At 40.9% G+C, this 17,987-nt stretch overlaps 1 protein-coding gene across 4 annotated transcripts in view; it reads left to right on the plus strand.

The window, feature by feature from the left end:
• The window catches only part of tbc1d1 (TBC1 (tre-2/USP6, BUB2, cdc16) domain family, member 1), a 56,476-nt gene that overhangs the window by 15,187 nt on the left and 23,302 nt on the right, over positions 1-17,987 (plus strand). For 2 of the 4 annotated variants that reach the window (XM_080880864.1, XM_080880867.1), the window contains 11 exons: positions 2,809-3,408; positions 9,117-9,206; positions 9,294-9,398; positions 10,382-10,514; positions 10,680-10,771; positions 11,627-11,743; positions 11,980-12,102; positions 12,931-13,073; positions 13,419-13,679; positions 14,755-14,871; positions 15,187-15,300. In XM_080880864.1, the coding sequence (XP_080736990.1) occupies positions 2,809-3,408; positions 9,117-9,206; positions 9,294-9,398; positions 10,382-10,514; positions 10,680-10,771; positions 11,627-11,743; positions 11,980-12,102; positions 12,931-13,073; positions 13,419-13,679; positions 14,755-14,871; positions 15,187-15,300 (1,895 nt within the window). The remainder of the gene's footprint in view (positions 1-2,808; positions 3,409-9,116; positions 9,207-9,293; positions 9,399-10,381; positions 10,515-10,679; positions 10,772-11,626; positions 11,744-11,979; positions 12,103-12,930; positions 13,074-13,418; positions 13,680-14,754; positions 14,872-15,186; positions 15,301-17,987) is intronic. The other 2 variants (XM_080880866.1, XM_080880865.1) reach the window with 2 other exon arrangements.

The raw sequence follows: 17,987 nt of genomic DNA on the forward strand, positions 1-17,987 counted from the left end.
TGGTCCACAATAGGAGAAGGACATATACTGTAGACAGCAAAAGGTTGTTTTCTGATTTGTATGGCGTTATCTTCTGTCCAGTGCTTGTTTGTAAATAGATTAAAACAAGGAAGTGGGACCAATTATCCAGAGAAAAGCCTCAGGCTGTTTGAATTGATCTCTCTGGTCATGCATAGCTTTTATAACTAGAGCCAAGCAATAAAGTAAGACATTAATCAAAGTGTGTGCAAGAAAATAAAATAAGCCTTGCAAGAATCACAAAATACATTAAGCTACCTGAGTGGCTTAATGAGTTGTTTTGCCTGGATAACAGAACGTTCTCGATGTGTGAGTAATCAGGAAAAGGCTTTAAATTAACAGCACAGAGTGTCCCTGTATAGGAAAATGGTCAAAGAGTGAGCTTTATGTAACAAAGCCAGTATTGAGGATACACCGATTGTGCGACTAGATCACACAGCATCCCAGCTTTGTTAGGCTTTCTTATATTTCTCTCTGTGTCACTTTTCCATCTTTATAATTGGCACACGCAACATGTCAGACTCTTCTAATGGTAATGGACCTTGTGTTAATGTGGAGAGTGTAGCTACAGAAAAGGGCTTTTGTGTGGGGAAAGAACCCAGTTACAGTTCATTTGTTCTCAACTGTCCCCTCTCAACCCTCAGAGCTCTAACCGGTCCAAACGGACACAGCTAGTGAGCTTAACTGAACTTGAGAGACAGATATTTCCCTTAAGAGGTAATCCAAGTCCAACACAGCTAAGAGGAGCCAGGGAAAGAGTGAGTATTAAACTGCAATTGCGAGGTTGCCAGAAATATGTCTTAGATGGACACTTCTGAGCTCTTTATTCTTGATACTTATTTAAATATGCAACTTTTTTCTGAAATGTTCAGCACAACAAGGCCAAACAACAGATAACCTAAAACATTTTGCCTTAAATTGAAACATAATGTCTAAGTTACCTAGGAGTGCTCTTCATTGCTCTGTTGTGTGAGCTTGTGAGTGTATAATATGTTTTGTAGCATTGCAGTTTTTTCTCCTTTTTTTTTCTTTTCCACCTTTTCTGTCTCTGTTATCCTGTTTAGTTATATGGAGGAATAGGAAAAGACTTTTACCAGTAAAAATTTGGATTGAAATTGTACCTACCATAAGATCTCAATGCAGTGGTACAGTTTATAGGGCAAGAGAGGAAACTCGAGAAGATTCAGAAAGAAAAGAAATAGGTGCATCTAAAGGGGACAGGAGTACAGAGCCTGCTTTGAGGTCCCAATTTGGCATTTTTTTTCACCACCAGAAGACAACACAAGGGCTGCTTTATTCAGGGGTCTCAAAATACTCTTCACACCATTTGGCAGGTTAGCTCATAGTGAGGTGTGGCATCTACATCGATGGATGGAAAAGTTGTTCTTTGACGTACGCCTTTTGTGTTTGTTTTAGTTTATCTGCTGTTGCTACTGTAGGCAGCCACCTGTTTGTGGACATGCAACCTGAATGCATGAACAGTGTGACGACTCAGTGAAATCACCACTTTAGAAATAATAAGGGAAGTTTAAACTAAAACATTAAGTGTCACGTCGATGCAGTGGTTGGCACTGTCAGCTAATAGACTGGCTGGCTGGCCTACTTTGGCTGCCTTCTACACTCAAAAGACATGAATGTTCAGTAAATTGGTTATTCTAAATTGGCCATAAATATGGATGATTTTCTATCTCTCTGTGTTAGCCCTGCGATAGGTCACCCCTGGTAATCTGTCCACATTGTATCCCACCTGTTGTCTCGTAGGCAGGCTTCAGCTATATACAGCTGAGGTAGAATCCAGTCACTCTGTGACCCTGAATGAATTTATATGGATGAAGGATTCAAAAAATATTATTAGAAGACGAAATTTGATGGTAGTGCTTGAACTCACGCAAGAGTAAAGGTCTCAGTAATGAGTTATTCCCTGTGAAATGTTTACTTTTGCACCTCATGGGGTTTTATTAGTAGTGTTATAAATATTCTTTCAAAAGAAAAAGACAAGTAAGTATGTCAGCAAGCATTGCCGTCGAATAGTAGTAGCAATATCAAATGTCTGAGCCCAGCAGGATTCGTATCAGTGTAAGATCGGTGTAAAATACATTTTACTCAAACGTTCAAACATGTATGTGATGACTTTGGAGTCCACAAACAAAGGACCACACCAGGTCAAAGCATGTGAACAAATGAAATTTATTTTACACAAGTAGCATCCCCCCCCCCCCAAAAAAAAAGCATTACTAAACATTAACTTTGAAGATCTGAAACTTAAACATAGTGCTGAATTGCATTGTTTACACATAGTCAACAGGCTATAATTTCCTAAAGACAGTTTTGTTGTTAGATGAAATGTGTAGGTTATTGTACTGCACTTTTATGGATACATTAAAAAAAGTAAAAGTATTTTTACAGTGTACAGGTTCAAATTTGTAATGTTGTTTTGGAAATACTTCTGTTTGAATGTCAATCATTCGTGTTGCTGTGAACATATACAGTATAGCTGGCAATGTTGATGATTTTAAATAAATTCCCCACTTGGCTGGTTGGGATTGAAGAGAGATTAAATGCATGATTAAATGTTTTTGAGCATTTTGTGCATTTTGAGTTAAGCTTTTTTTCAAAGTTGTTTGTCTTTGCTTAGGCTCAAATGGATGTAATGTGACACTAAGAGCTCGGTTTTCTTCCGCAGTCTCTGTTTATGCAATTAGTCTAAAAATAGGTTTTCTAGCTAAATGCCTTACAATTACATAATGAGTCCTTACAGTACTTCTAATGATGTTCTCGTTATCTTTCCAGGTTCCTGAGATCATCAGTACATTGAGGCAGGCTGGCAAAAGCTCGGCACGCAACAATGACATCACCACCGTTTCCAACAAGGCTTCCACGGGTTCTGGAGGCAGCGATTCGTCTGAAACATGGATTTGCGCTCTCTCTACTACTACAACCACCTCCATGGCACCCGCCGCTGCTGTGTCTCCGACAGCGTTTGCCAAAAAGTTTGAGGTATTATACTGCGGCCGCGTTAGTGTTGCTCACAAGAAAGCCCCTCCTGCCCTGATTGACGAGTGCATCGAGAAGTTCAGCCAGCTGCGTGGCTCAGGGACAGCTGATAAAGGGGCAAATGATGGGGGATTGGTGGGTGGGCTGAAGAGGGCATTAACCTTCCAATCCCATGGACTGGGGAGTGGCGCTGTTAGTAACGGTGCAGCAGAGAGCCCAACCACTGGGAAACGCCCAATTCTGTTCAAGCGAGACCCCAGCTTTCCCTGCCTACAGGCCCTGGATGAGAATGGTCTCTCACCAGAGATTTCTAACAGCAACACTACCGATCCTCAGACGCGGTCCGCTGATGTGCAGCCCACCAGCCTGAAGGAGAATAGGACCATGTTGTTTATGGTGGGTGAAAAGGCGTGCGTGCACACACACACACAAAATTGAAGGCGTGTTCTGAGTTCTCTTTGGGATGCTCCAAATAGGGCTGGGCCATATTATACCGTTCACGGTAATACCGGTATAATGTTAGGCAACGATAGGAAAATGAAATATCGCGATAGAATGGGAGTAAAACGCGCATGCGCAGTGCCTTTGTTTTCATACGCACATGGCCGATTGTTGAGTGAAACAGATGAACCAGAATTGGTTTGTAAAAATGGTGCAACTTCTGTGATGTGGAACTGGTTTGGTGTTTGTCCGTCAGATACACAACAAAGCACATTTTTTTGCAGAACATGCAAGCGGCCGTTGTTATTGTCATATTTGTCGGACTAAGATGCTCTTAAATCTGGGAGTAATCTGGGTCCTAAACTCCGTATTCTTCAGGTCAAACGAACACTGCAGCATCACTTAGAGTTAAAAACTGTCTAAATTCTTTCATCTTTAATAAAACGATCAGCATTGCTGCTTTACCAGGTGTAACTATAAAGTTTAACTTCCAGGCATCCATGAAAACAAAAGTTATTACATTTAACGGAGTTAGAAGTTAGCAAGAAGCTAGTGGAAGTTAGCTCGCTAGTTTCGCTAGTTACCTAAGCATGATATAGCATGTTCTGACGGAGAGATTTCTGAAAAAAATCAAACGTACAGCTCTGCTATCACTTCCAACATAAATGAAGACAGGAAACTAAACAGCAGTGACGTTTGTAGGGTTACTGAAGTTGGGCTAGCTGGTATATAATGATGTGCTACGTGATCGCTAGCGACACAGCTATGTTAGCATAACATAAACAGTGAAGCTGGAGGACGAACACTAACACTTTTCCACTTATAAAAGTTAACGCGAAGGTTCTTCATGGTTAGAGACAAATGCAATCGCATGGCAGGATACTGTAAACGGACCAAACTTCAGTCAGGAGAACAACTGAGATAATCCATCCACAATACGAGGTTAGTCATTAATATACTGCAACAACATGGGAATAGAGCAGCTGCCAGAGAATTCAACATTAATGAATCAATGGTACAGAAGTGGAGGAAGCAAGAAGAATGAGTTTAATAAAGTTTGATTTATCTGACTGCTTTGTTTCGCTTAATGTGCCTTATAATCCCGTGCACCTTATGGTCCGAAAAATACGTACTGCACACTGCAGTTTAATGTTGCAAAGCACCTCTTTTTAACTTCAGTGGATATTATACATGGTTATGCTCAGGATATGTCAGCCCATTTCTACTGGAAATGCCTTTTGGTTAAACTTTCAGCAAGGAATTTGCATTTGCACTGTTACATTTTTATAAAGCTTTAATGTACATAAAAACCAGCTTCTTGTTTAAGTGAAAATAAATGGAAGGTTGTCTTTTTGCGCTAGTAATGTTGTGGAGTTGTATTTTGTCTCGCATCAATTATATCGTCGGTTATATCGTTATCGCAAATTTTCAAATATATATCGTGATAAATATTTTTGGCCATATCGCCCTGCTCTAGCTCCAAACATCTGTATTTGTTTTCTATTAAGGACTTGTAAGCATAATTTTTATTATTATAATGTTACTTATTTAAATATTGCATGACAGTGTAATTAGAGGTCAACACGGTGGCGTAGTGGTTGTAAGTAAATGAAGGGCATTGTCCATCCTTCTTTTCCACTGAGATGCTGTTGTTGATGACACACTCAAACAAGGTGCCACCATGTGACCACATCAGTAATTTCCAGTATTTGTTCCTGTAACTAGCGAGTGTATCTAGCAATACATGCTTGACTCATTTTGTTGAATTTGGGTCACACATCGCCAGCTGCTAGTATCTCCCCTTCAGCCTGGTTATACTTGATCGTGTGCTTTTTGCTTCAAGTGGTGGAACAAGTTTGTTTCCACCTGTAGCAGGAACAGATTTCTTGCATATTTTGCAAAGTATTGCTCTTTGTTCAAGATTGTTGAAGAAGTTCCCCTTGTTAGGTGCTAAACTGCCATTGAAGGCTTGCACACAAACCATTATATGACACTTTTATGTCAAGTAAAAATTTATAACGGTATTACCATGAATGATATGGCACAGTCCTAATAGTTGGCATGTTTTCCATGTGCTTGATGGGGCTTGCTTGGGTGCTTTTTGCCTTCCTTCCACAGTTCGAATGCATGCTTGTTGGGTTAACTAGTGATTCTCAATTCACTGTAGGTCTGAATGTGAGCATGAATGGTTGTCTGTCCCTCTGTGTCGGAGCTTTGATAGACTGGCGACATATTCTGGGCGCTACCCTCTTATCACTGTATGCTGACTGAAATGGTCTCCAGATGCATAGTGTTGATTGTGAGAACAATTAAGACATTTCTGGCTTTCTGAACAGATTTAAATACCAGACTACAGATTCAACGTTGAGTTAAAAAAAAAAAAAAAAAAAACATGGTCCCATTATCTTTGTTGAATTTATCACCCATAATGCATACCATTTTAAATTAATGTACCAAAATTTATTGAATCCACAGGAAGTTTGATTGTAAAAATTTTTCCAAAGAACATTCATACTCATAAGAATACAAAGTATGTTAGTAGTGCAATAAATTGCTGTTCAAGATTAAAAAATAAAGCCCCTTATCCAGTTGCTCAAGGCCAAAAAGGCAGAGAAGAAAACAAATATAAAGACAAAAATATAATGACTCCGCAATAACAAATGCTGACTGCTGCTCAAAATGAGTCTCCCTAATTGACATTTTCATGACCTCAGTGGTCTCTTGCCAACAGGAATTTCCCTGTTTGTTTTACAGACAGGAAATAGTCACAGGTCAGTGTCCTGCTCTGCTCAGCAGATACAGACACATTATTAACACTAACTATACATCCTGTTACTGCCAGAGTAGCCTCATCCCAGTGCGATCATCGCCTCTCTTTTGCTTCAGTTATAGAGACACAGATCAAATATCTTCATTCCTCTCAAAAGGCTCTAATTATGTTATTAATATTTGATACAGAAAGGCATATTGAAAGAGACGCTGCAGGGAGGGGAATAGCTGTGTTCAGAGAATTTCAAAACTGATAATGGTCGGGGTCGTGGTAGATGTAAATAAAGGCCGTTGTCTACATATACAGGGAGTGCAGAATTATTAGGCAAATGAGTATTTTGTCCACATCATCCTCTTCATGCATGTTGTCTTACTCCAAGCTGTATAGGCTCGAAAGCCTACTACCAATTAAGCATATTAGGTGATGTGCATCTGTGTAATGAGAAGGGGTGTGGTCTAATGATATCAACACCCTATATCAGGTGTGCATAATTATTAGGCAACGTCCTTTCCTTTGGCAAAATGGGTCAAAAGAAGGACTTGACAGGCTCAGAAAAGTCAAAAATAGTGAGATATCTTGCAGAGGGATGCAGCAGTCTCAAAATTGCAAAGCTTCTGAAGCGTGATCATCAAACAATCAAGCGTTTCATTCAAAATAGTCAACAGGGTCGCAAGAAGCGTGTGGAAAAACCAAGGCGCAAAATAACTGCCCATGAACTGAGAAAAGTCAAGCGTGCAGCTGCCAAGATGCCACTTGCCACCAGTTTGGCCATATTTCAGAGCTGCAACATCACTGGAGTGCCCAAAAGCACAAGGTGTGCAATACTCAGAGACATGGCCAAGGTAAGAAAGGCTGAAAGACGACCACCACTGAACAAGACACACAAGCTGAAACGTCAAGACTGAGCCAAGAAATATCTCAAGACTGGTTTTTCTAAGGTTTTATGGACTGATGAAATGAGAGTGAGTCTTGATGGGCCAGATGGATGGGCCCGTGGCTGGATTGGTAAAGGGCAGAGAGCTCCAGTCCGACTCAGACGCCAGCAAGGTGGAGGTGGAGTACTGGTTTGGGCTGGTATCATCAAAGATGAGCTTGTGGGGCCTTTTCGGGTTGAGGATGGAGTCAAGCTCAACTCCCAGTCCTACTGCCAGTTTCTGGAAGACACCTTCTTCAAGCAGTGGTACAGGAAGAAGTCTGCATCCTTCAAGAAAAACATGATTTTCATGCAGGACAATGCTCCATCACACGCGTCCAAGTACTCCACAGCGTGGCTGGCAAGAAAGGGTATAAAAGAAGAAAAACTAATGACATGGCCACCTTGTTCACCTGATCTGAACCCCATTGAGAACCTGTGGTCCATCATCAAATGAGAGATTTACAAGGAGGGAAAACAGTACACCTCTCTGAACAGTGTCTGGGAGGCTGTGGTTGCTGCTGCACGCAATGTTGATGGTGAACAGATCAAAACACTGACAGAATCCATGGATGGCAGGCTTTTGAGTGTCCTTGCAAAGAAAGGTGGCTATATTGGTCGCTGATTTGTTTTTGTTTTGTTTTTGAATGTCAGAAATGTATATTTGTGAATGTGGAGATGTTATATTGGTGTCACTGGTAAAAATAAATAATTGAAATGGGTATATATATTTGTTTTTTGTTAAGTTGCCTAATAATTATGCACAGTAATAGTCACCTGCACACACAGATATCCCCCTAAAATAGCTAAAACTAAAAACTACTTCCAAAAACATTCAGCTTTGATATTAATGAGTTTTTTGGGTTCATTGAGAACATGGTTGTTGTTCAATAATAAAATTATTCCTCAAAAATACAACTTGCCTAATAATTCTGCACTCCCTGTAGGCTCGGGAAAAAATAAGAAAAGGACTGTTACATAGGCAGACTGAAGTTTCCCAATAAAAACCTTTTTAAAAAATTAAATGAAATGTCCGCTTTCACACTTTATGGCTGTTTCTGTGTTGTTTTATCAAACTTCGTGCATGATTAGCAACGCTGTCCGATGGCGGGTTCAGTCTACATGGTATAAGCCTAATTATGGCCTGATTTGGATGACAGTTTGGGAATGAAAAAGGTCTTTGTGAACGGCAGTCATTCGTTTTATCTCATCTTTGTGTCATACTGGATGAAAAGAAGAAGAAAAAACGACTTTGGTTTCCTTTTCATTCATTTTCTTACTCCTTCCTAATGAAGTCACATACACTGCAAAGGATGGCAGTCATAATTTGTATTGTGTAGTTTGCTGTGTCGCTCTTATTCACAAAAAGAGACATAATTCTGTAACTCACTAATCAGATATAGAATTAAATATAACACATATTAACATATGTGTTATATTTAATTCTATATGCATTCATATTTATTTCTTTTTCTGTGTTATCTTATTGTACTTCATGTTGTAAGTTTATATATATTTATTGTCAGGGCTGTATTGTTGTATAGTATGATGGTGTGTTATTTTTCTTATTTTTTGTTTTTATCTGACCTACCACGGACTACAGATGAATAGTAGGCTTTTGGCTAAGTCTGACATTTCTATTGATATGTTCATAATTATTCACTACCCCTTTTAAATAATTTGCAACAGACAAAAAATGTTGTGTAGTATTTAATCCAGTAAGCAGAGTGATTTGCGACCTCTAATAAAAGCCTGTGAAAACACAGGCATTCTGTTTCCTTCTGCATTTAACTAAATGTTGGCCCTGGACACTATTTAAGGAAACACTGTATATAACTTCTGTTAAGTAGTTCTGTCAGTAAGATTTATAACTGTAGTCACTGCCACACCACAGTTGTCACACACTACAGAAAGAAAGCTAGTAAGGTCATAAACACACATGCATTAACTGTATTTTCTTTGTGTTTCTTTGTGTTTTAGGTGGGCAGGTCTCAGATCTTCTTGGTTAGTCCAGACACTAAGAAAGTTGCAATAGAGAAGAGCTTCAAAGAAATTTCTTTCTGCTCACAGGTATGATCGCTACAGTCCTACTACTATTCAAGCGTGACTATGATTATGATTTTTTTTTTTTTAAACCCACTGTCTGTCTGTTTCCAGGGTATTCGTCATGTGGATCACTTCGGCTTCATTTGCAGGGAGACCGTGGAAGGGGGAAACTGCCACTTCGTGTGTTATGTCTTCCAGTGTACAGATGAATCACTGGTGAGACATGAAGTTGATAAGGATTCTTGCTTGTGTCCAGACACAGTTCATTCAATATTCCCATGTAACAGACTCCAAATAACTGAGTCACAGTTAAGATTTTGGACACTAGCGCAGTGTCATTTTGTGTTATTATCGCCAGCTGTTGAGTTTTTACAACAGAAGTGGTGCAGCTACATTTTTTTTTCAATTTTGAATGTGTGCTGAAAAGGAGAATTTTACCCATTGATTTTTTTTAATATCAGTCCCTCCCACTCAGTGTTTGGATTTGATCAGCCTACTTCATTTAAGAGTCAATAAGTTTGCTTTGGATTTAAAATGAAATGCCAGAAGGCAGGAGGGTGAAATTTCTCACAAGTGTTTTCTTTTTTTCTGTCACTTCAGATTAAATATATCTGTAAATCATAGGACCTATGACTCAGTGCATCTGGGCTCCACTGACTCATAGTGTGCCAAGTACTCAATTTTGGTTTGGAAAAAAAAAGCTACTGTATGATAGCTAGCTCTGCGCTGTGAGTATACTGTATTTCTTGAAAGAATCAGACACTTGTTCTGTTAAACATCAGCTGCCAGAGTTCATTTTAACAGGTTGTAAAATGAACATTACATAATGTCTGTTCCCATATGGAGCTGGAGTTTTGATTCCAGATGTGCAGTGGCTCTGCTTTCCTGTTTGCAGAGCTAGATTTCCCTTTAGTGTTGTTAAAGACCTTGTACACTCAAAGGGAGATGTTCTAGTGTTGGGGATAGAAAAGGAGCAAATCAGATGCTCTCCGGGGATTTGGCTATTAAAATTAAACAAACTGAACAAAACTGGTTTCACAAACCAAGAATTTAGGAGTTAACACTTATTATGAAGCATTTATTGCTCTGACAATAACAGTGTTGGGGAAAAGACATACATCCTAATATTTATTTGATATTTGCCTAAAAACACTGAAGCTTGTAGAGGGCAATAAATAATTTTATTTCACTCTTCTAAGGTGGACGAGATCATGCTGACTTTGAAGCAAGCGTTCTCTGTGGCCGCCCTGCAGCAAAATGCAAAGACTCAGAGCCAGCAGTGTGACAGCTGCCCGATGCAGCAGCTCCACAGGCTTTGTGAGAGCATAGAAGGTAAGAAGGTGTCCTTAAAGCTATAAGTGGTGTCTCTATGTTGTAGATGTGTACAACTCTTTACATTTAGGCTTTTAGGACTGTCTAAGCTGCTGTATAACAAATCTCTAGTGAGACTAGGCTTGCTTGTAGTGTGTTTATATTCTGTATTTTCTTTATTTTCAGGTCTACACCCATCTAAAACTAAACTGGAGCTTCAAAAACATTTGGCCACTTTGGACAATGATGATCAAGCTTCAGTCTTTGAAAACACTATGGTAATGAGCCTGTTGTGCCTGTTGACCTGAAGGGCGCGGTGTAAATTTTTAAATTTCCCTTCAGGTGGTTGTAACATGAAAACTTCCTAGTAAGCAAGGTCATCGAAGTTTATCGTGGATAAATGAATGTGGATTCACAGAGATACATTTTTCTTTCTTCACAGATAATTTAAATTTTTCTGCCACCTCATTTCTCAGTTTTGCCTTTACAGTGTTTTTTTCTCTCTTCACCTTGCTTAGCTTTTTGCTTTGTTTTCAGTAATGGGCTTGAGTACTTTTAATGGGGTCTGCTGATGGTATTTATTGGAAGGGCAGGCACGTTAAAAGGAAACTGCCAGAGTAATAATGCAGATACATTGTGCTGTGTGACTTAGCTAACATCTGCTGGTGGTGTAGTAAAACTGCAACCCAACAGAGCTAAGCATGTCTTTATTAGCTCACTGTGCTGTAGGTGTTAATGTACCTCGATTTCACCATTTTTTGGGAACCAGGTGTAAAATTTATTTTCCAAATGTAAACTTCTGCAGATGAGTTCTCTGAAACTTACCAGCTTAAACAGACTTGTGATCAATTTTAGATTTTTCTTTTTTTCCAGTTGAAACTTTCCATTTCTCATAATAATTATATATATATATATATATAAGTAGAATAGAATAGAATAATCCTTTAATTGTCCCACAAGGGGAAATGTGGTTGTATCAGCAGCAAAAAACACACATATACAAAAAGAAGAGGACACAGAACAGAAAACAAAAAACACAATTTTTACATGTTTCCATCATTTATATATAATAAGTATATATAACATATACAAAAACTCATCAAATATATTGATTAATCTGTCTGTTTGTCCAGAGGGCTCGTCCTAAGAGTGATCAGGAAGAGAATGAGTTGATAATGGCTTCTTTGAGAAATCTGTATGAAGCGAGACAGAAGACCCATCAGCACACAGTGCAGAAGGAGAGCAAACAGGTACCTACTGGACACCCCTATGAAATACATATGCACTTCTGTAGCAGAACACACTCTTAAGTCCTACATTTCCTCTCTATTGTCATTATTGCTATGAAAGACTGGTCCTCTAAGGAAAGACAAAATTCCCTTTTTCTGACACACACAAATTGCCGTCATTGCATGCCTCTGAGGACCTCCCTTCCTCTCGCTCACTGTTGCTTTCTGTGTCTTTTCCTGTCTCTATGTGTATGTAGATGTGTGAGGATGTCGCTCCAGCTGTGGAGGCACAGCAGCAGAGTAGCAGCCGGCAGCGACTCGAGGAGTTCAAGAGCCGAGCCAAGCGCTCTCTCACTGAGTCCCTGGAGGGGATCTGGAAGGTAACAGTGCTGTTTCTGTTTTGGTTTGTGTGCAGAAGTATGTTCTGGTATGTGACTATATGCAAATTACATACCTGACCTTTTGGTTTGGTAAGAAGCAAATACAGTTGTTATAATAAATGTCTTTCTCCATGTGTGTGCTTCCCATGTTAATATGTAGGTGTTTAAAAAGTGCAAAACAGTGGGTACCTAACAATTCCCACTCCCACACTCCCAAAGAGTGCTACACCGTTGTAGTCATTTAGTTTAGCTTTTCCACATGCAAGAAGTGCTGTTATTTTATATAAATTGAAATAAATCGTGGCTGTACATTGATATTAATTCATAGGTAGGTGTTTGATTTTCAGTTTCAGGCTTTGGATATTTTTTTAAATTAAATGAGGACCTATAAACTATCAGACTAATTGCTTGCCATCCCTCTCACTTAGATAAAAAGCTCAATAGAACACATGAAGATAAGATAAAAAAAGCTTAGGACTTGGAGTGAAAACAAGCACAGCAAATATCTACTGACAGAGTGGCTCAGTTTACACATAAAGTGTAGTGAACAGTTCGGGGCTGAAATAAAGCTGAAAGTATAGATTATGCAAACCTGTATTAATATATTTTCATTATTTTATTCATTGTTTTTGCAGTGTAACAGGAAAAAAAGCAGCCCGTTAGGATGAGAGAGTTCATATTTATAATATTTATTTTTAGCAGTTTTTAGTCTTTACATATAGAGTAAAGCACTGAGAAATTGGTTGGGAAGGTTGTGTGTCTTGGTTTGTGATCTTTGCTCACAGGTAAAAACCATGTGTTTAACACACGTGTGTTTGTTAATGGCAGGGAAGCAGCAAGGCCAGAGCTCAAAGGGAGAACAGCGAGGGAAGTGAGAGCAGCTCATCTATTTGTACTGTCAACAGCAGCCAGGATCAGCCCTGTTTAGATGATCCTTTGCCTGCTCATCAGCGATCAACCAGCCCTCTCAGGTAAACGCTCCTATATGCAAAGGCTACCTCATATCTCGGGTTACTCAGTGCTTTAAAGGTGAGAACTTGTTCAAGTCAATATGGGGTGCTGTGTGTACATTAATGAGGAAAAAATGAACTTAAATGATTTTAGCAAAAGGCTGCAATAAAACAAAGAGTGTAAAATGTAAGGCGGTCTGAATACTTTCTGTACCCACTGTATACTCTCTGCTCAGCGGTACATTGGATTAAGTTTAAAATCACATTAAGCTTTCTCTCACTATGTGGTGCATATCATAAACTTAGACTTGTGTAGAAATTGTTGCATTCATGAATTTTTATTCCTTTCCTTTTTATTATCTTCAGGTGTCACAACTCAACAGGAGACCTGAAGCACATTGACACTTCTCTGCCGCTGTCACACTCTTCCTCCTCTTTATCCGGGGATGCTCAGCCACAGGGCTTCCGCCGCCGGGCCAGCACTTTCAGCCACCCTGCCACCCCCTCCTCAGCCGAATACTCACCGGAGCACATACTAATTCACCCACCACAGGACCACACTGCAGCTACCAAGCACAAGCTTGTGCGACACTACTCCGTCAGCACGGACACTCCCCACCAGAGCAAGTGAGTAGAGCATGTGAGTGTTTCTGTGTGTGTGTTTACAGATAGACTAGTAGAAATTTTATTTGGATAGTATTTGTTAAATTTTACTTTGTGCTTTCATACAGTTGACTGTAATAATAAGGCAACTTAATGAATATTATAAGATATCAAAACGTAATGAACATATAAAAGAGAAATAGTGCCACTTATTAATAACAGACAAATACAGTATGATTATTTGTGTCTTCAAGATGCGTACAATGTCATGTGTGTAAAGGAACTCGCTGCTATGAGAAATTTAGAAAAGGATTGGTTTTAGTATTTTATTTAATTTAGATATTTTTTATAGCTTAAAAAGTTGATGGTTATAGTGATGGTATTTTTACCTTGTGGTCTAACACCCTGTATCGGTTTACCTCAGTTCCCAGAATAAGGGTTGCAAAGCCAGTTTGGAGAGTACGCATCGCTTTGTCACTTTGAGAAAAAGATAATGAAACTATGGTATTTGCAAGTAGTAATGAAGCTGTGTGTGTGTGTGTGTGTTGTCGTTTAATACTGTGGTTCATCAAGTCTATGACAATGATGAGCAAGCAGTATCATCTTTTTCCAAACGTGTTAAGAGGATTTTTGTCATGTTTGAGTTTTCAGTGACACCAGCATATTTGTGTCAAAAGAAAGTGAAACTTGTACGTGGATTACTGCATCATTCCTCTCCCTGGATGTTGGCTTTACTTGCGCTCTATCTCAGCCTTCTGCAAACCTTTTTCTCAGTTTGTTTGTTTGTTTGTTTGTTTTTTTTAAATCTACATGTTTCTAACATTTTTCAGAGTTTGGTAAAAACATGTTCTAAGTGATTGATATCAAATGCAAATGATTTTACTCATATAGACCATATAGAGATAAAAACACAATATTCTGTAGTTTCATGCTTGACAAAAATCTTGTTTATATGATGCATATGCACTTATAGTCACATGTTTTTCTCCTAACTCTATACCGGTTACTCTGAAACTCTCCTTCTGTTTAAATACATTTGTCATTGCCCATTATATTCTTTACTTCCTCTCATTCTCTCTGCACTCGCACTGACTCTCAGACACGTCCCATGCAACTCTGCTCTTCCTCCTGCCCTTCCTTGTCCTTCGTCCCACTCTTCTCTCCTCCTTCATCCTCCTTCCTCACCTTCTTCTGGAGCCCGGCTCAGTAAAAGAAGGTGAGAATCTGTTTTTTAGTTTAACTAATGTTTTTCTTTGTGTTTTTAAATGCTCTCGTACTAACTTTTCATACCTTCCTGTAGTCTTGTGTTCTGTATTTTTCTGTAGTTCGCCATTCAGACAGAGACATGCTAAATCCATCCCTCATTTATAATCGCTGGGCTGTGTTCAGCTTTTTCCACCTCAGCAGAAAATGTCATCATGCTTTTGGTGATATCGATGGAATTACGTCTGCATGTCTCTGTTAGGATGCGATTCCACGATTGTTCTTTCATTTTTTTTTTGCCTTCTGTTTATCGCCACCTGCATCTCAGTCCTCTGGGTGGTCTCCGTGTTCGTCTCCACTCCTCCTCATCTGTCCCTAATTTTCTGAAATTTCCATTTCTGGCCACTGTCCGAGAGAATGATTGCCCTGACCCAAAGAACAGGTACACACACACTCGTACCAAAAGTCAGTGTAAATGTCTGTTAGTAATAGCAAAGTCATAATCTGTACTTAAGATAAGATAAGATAACCTTTATTAGTCCCACACGTGGGAAATTTGTTTTGTCACAGCAGGAAGTGGACAGTGCAAAAGTTATGAGGCAAAAATTAGAATACAATAAGAATAAATACAGTACACAACTGTACAGAATAGAATAAAATAAAATACTATATACAGTAGAATAAAATAAAATAAATATACAATAAGATAAAAATAGAATACAAATACTATATACAACTGAGTAAAAATACAACGATGACAGAAAGGATTATTGCACTTAGTATTATTGCATATGTATGGATGTGTGTGCTTGATCAGTTAAAGTCTTTATTATGGAGTCTGACAGCAGTGGGGAGGAAAGACCTGCGAAATCTCTCCGTCCCACACCGTGGGTGCCGCAGTCTCCCACTGAAGGAGCTGCTCAGTGCTGTCACAGTCTGCTGCATGGGGTGGGAGATGTTGTCCATCAGGGATGACAGCTTAGCCGCCGTTCTCCTGTCACTCACCACCTCCACTGGGTCCAGAGGGCATCCTAGAACAGAGCTGGCCCTTCGGATCACCCTGTTCAGTCTCTTCCTGTCCCCAGCAGAGATGCTGCCGCCCCAGCAGACCACGCCATAAAAGATAGCAGAAGCCACAACAGAGTCATAGAATTTCTTCAGGAGTGGGCCCTCCACCCCAAACGACCTGAGTCTCCGCAGCAGGTACAGCCTGCTCTGCCCTTTCCTGTAGAGGGCGTCTGAGTTATGAGTCCAGTCCAGTCTATTGTTCAGATGAACACCAAGGTACCTGTAGCTGTCTACAGCCTCAATGTCCATACCTTGGATGTTCAGTGGTTGCAGTGGAGAATGCTTGTGCCTGCGGAAGTCTACCACCAGCTCCTTGGTTTTACTGGCGTTGATCTGGAGGTAGTTCAGCTGGCACCAGTCCACAAAGTCTTGGGTCAGACCTCTGTACTCCTTGTCGTCCCCATCAGTGATGAGGCCGACTATTGCAGAGTCATCAGAGAACTTCTGCAGGAAGCACTGGGTGGAATTGTGGGAGAAGTCTGCAGTGTAGATGGTGAAGAGGAACGGAGCCAGAACCGTTCCCTGTGGGGCCCCCGTACTGCAGACGACCCTGTCTGACACACAGCCCTGAGTCCTCACATACTGTGGTCGGTTGGTGAGGTAGTCCAGGATCCAGGTAGTGAGGTGATGGTCCACTCCAGAGTTCACCAGCTTGTCCTTCAGAACCGAGGGAAGAATAGTGTTGAAGGCACTGGAGAAATCAAAGAACATGATTCTCACAGTGCTTCCAGCGGTCTCCAGGTGAGCGAGGGAACGATGTAGGAGGTGAATGACGGCATCATCCGCTCCAATGCCAGGCTGGTAGGCAAACTGAAGTGGGTCCAGTGATGAGCTTATTAGGCGCCGAAGCTGAGCCAGGACCAACCGCTCCAGGGTCTTCATCAGGTGGGATGTCAGAGCCACCGGCCTGTAGCTGTTGAGGTCCTTGGGGCGTGAAGTCTTTGGCACTGGTACAACACAGGAGGTTTTCCAGAGCTGTGGGACTCTTCCCAACCTCAGGCTCAGGTTGAAGAGGTGCTCCATCACCCCACACAGTTGGTCCGCGCAGGACCTGACGACCCTCGAGCTGATGCCATCTGGACCCGCTGCCTTCTTGCCATTAATCCTCCTCAGTTCCCTCCTAACCTGGGTGGTTGAGAGAGACAGGCTGGAGCCTTGTGTTGAGTGTGTATTGGATGCTGTTGTTGGGGGTGGGGGGGAGTGAGCAGGGTGAATAGAGGAGGTGTGAAGTGTCTGAGGTGGAACAGCAGCAGTGGGGGTGGGTGAGTCTGCAGCCGATGTTGCAGACTGCCTCATGGCTGAGTCAAATCTGTTGAAGAAATGATTCAGTTCATTTGCCCATCTCACATCCCTCCCAGGCAGAGAGTTCTGCTGTTTGTGGCCCGAGATGGTTCTGAGGCCTCTCCAGACTTCACCAACGTTGTTTTGTTGAAGCTGGTTCTCCATCTTCTACCTGTAGCTCTCCTTCCCATTCCTTATCAGTCCCCTCAGCTCTCTCTGCACCCTTTTCAACTCCTCTTTGTCTCTGGATTTGAAGGCCCTCCTCTTCTGCTTGAGGACGGTTTTAATTTCTGGGGTAATCCAAGGTTTGTTGTTGGAGAAACACCGTACAGTCCTGGTAGGTACAGTGTTATCCACACAGAAGTTTATATAGTCAGTAATGCATGTAGTAAGGCTGTCGATGTCCTCACCGTGGTCATCACAAATCACCTCCCACACAGTCGACTCAAAACAATCCTTAAGAGCCTCCTCGCTCTCCTCTGACCATCTCTGTACTGTGCGGGTGGCTGGTGGCTCCCTGCACACTAAGGGCTCATACACAGGGACAAGGTGCACCAGGTTGTGATCAGATCTGCCCAGGGGAGGGAGAGGTGATGAACTGTATGCCTCATCTGCATTGGCATACAGTAAGTCCAGTGTTTTATTGACTCTGGTTGGGCAGGTCACATACTGGGTGAAGGTGGGCAGTGTGGAGTCCAGTGAGGCATGATTGAAGTCCCCTGATATTATGAGAAGGGCTCTCGGTGATTGTGTTTGCAGTCTGCTGACCACAGAGTGGAG

Source organism: Rhamphochromis sp. 'chilingali' (assembly GCF_963969265.1).
Source record: "Rhamphochromis sp. 'chilingali' genome assembly, chromosome: 4".
NCBI lineage: Eukaryota > Metazoa > Chordata > Actinopteri > Cichliformes > Cichlidae > Rhamphochromis > Rhamphochromis sp. 'chilingali'.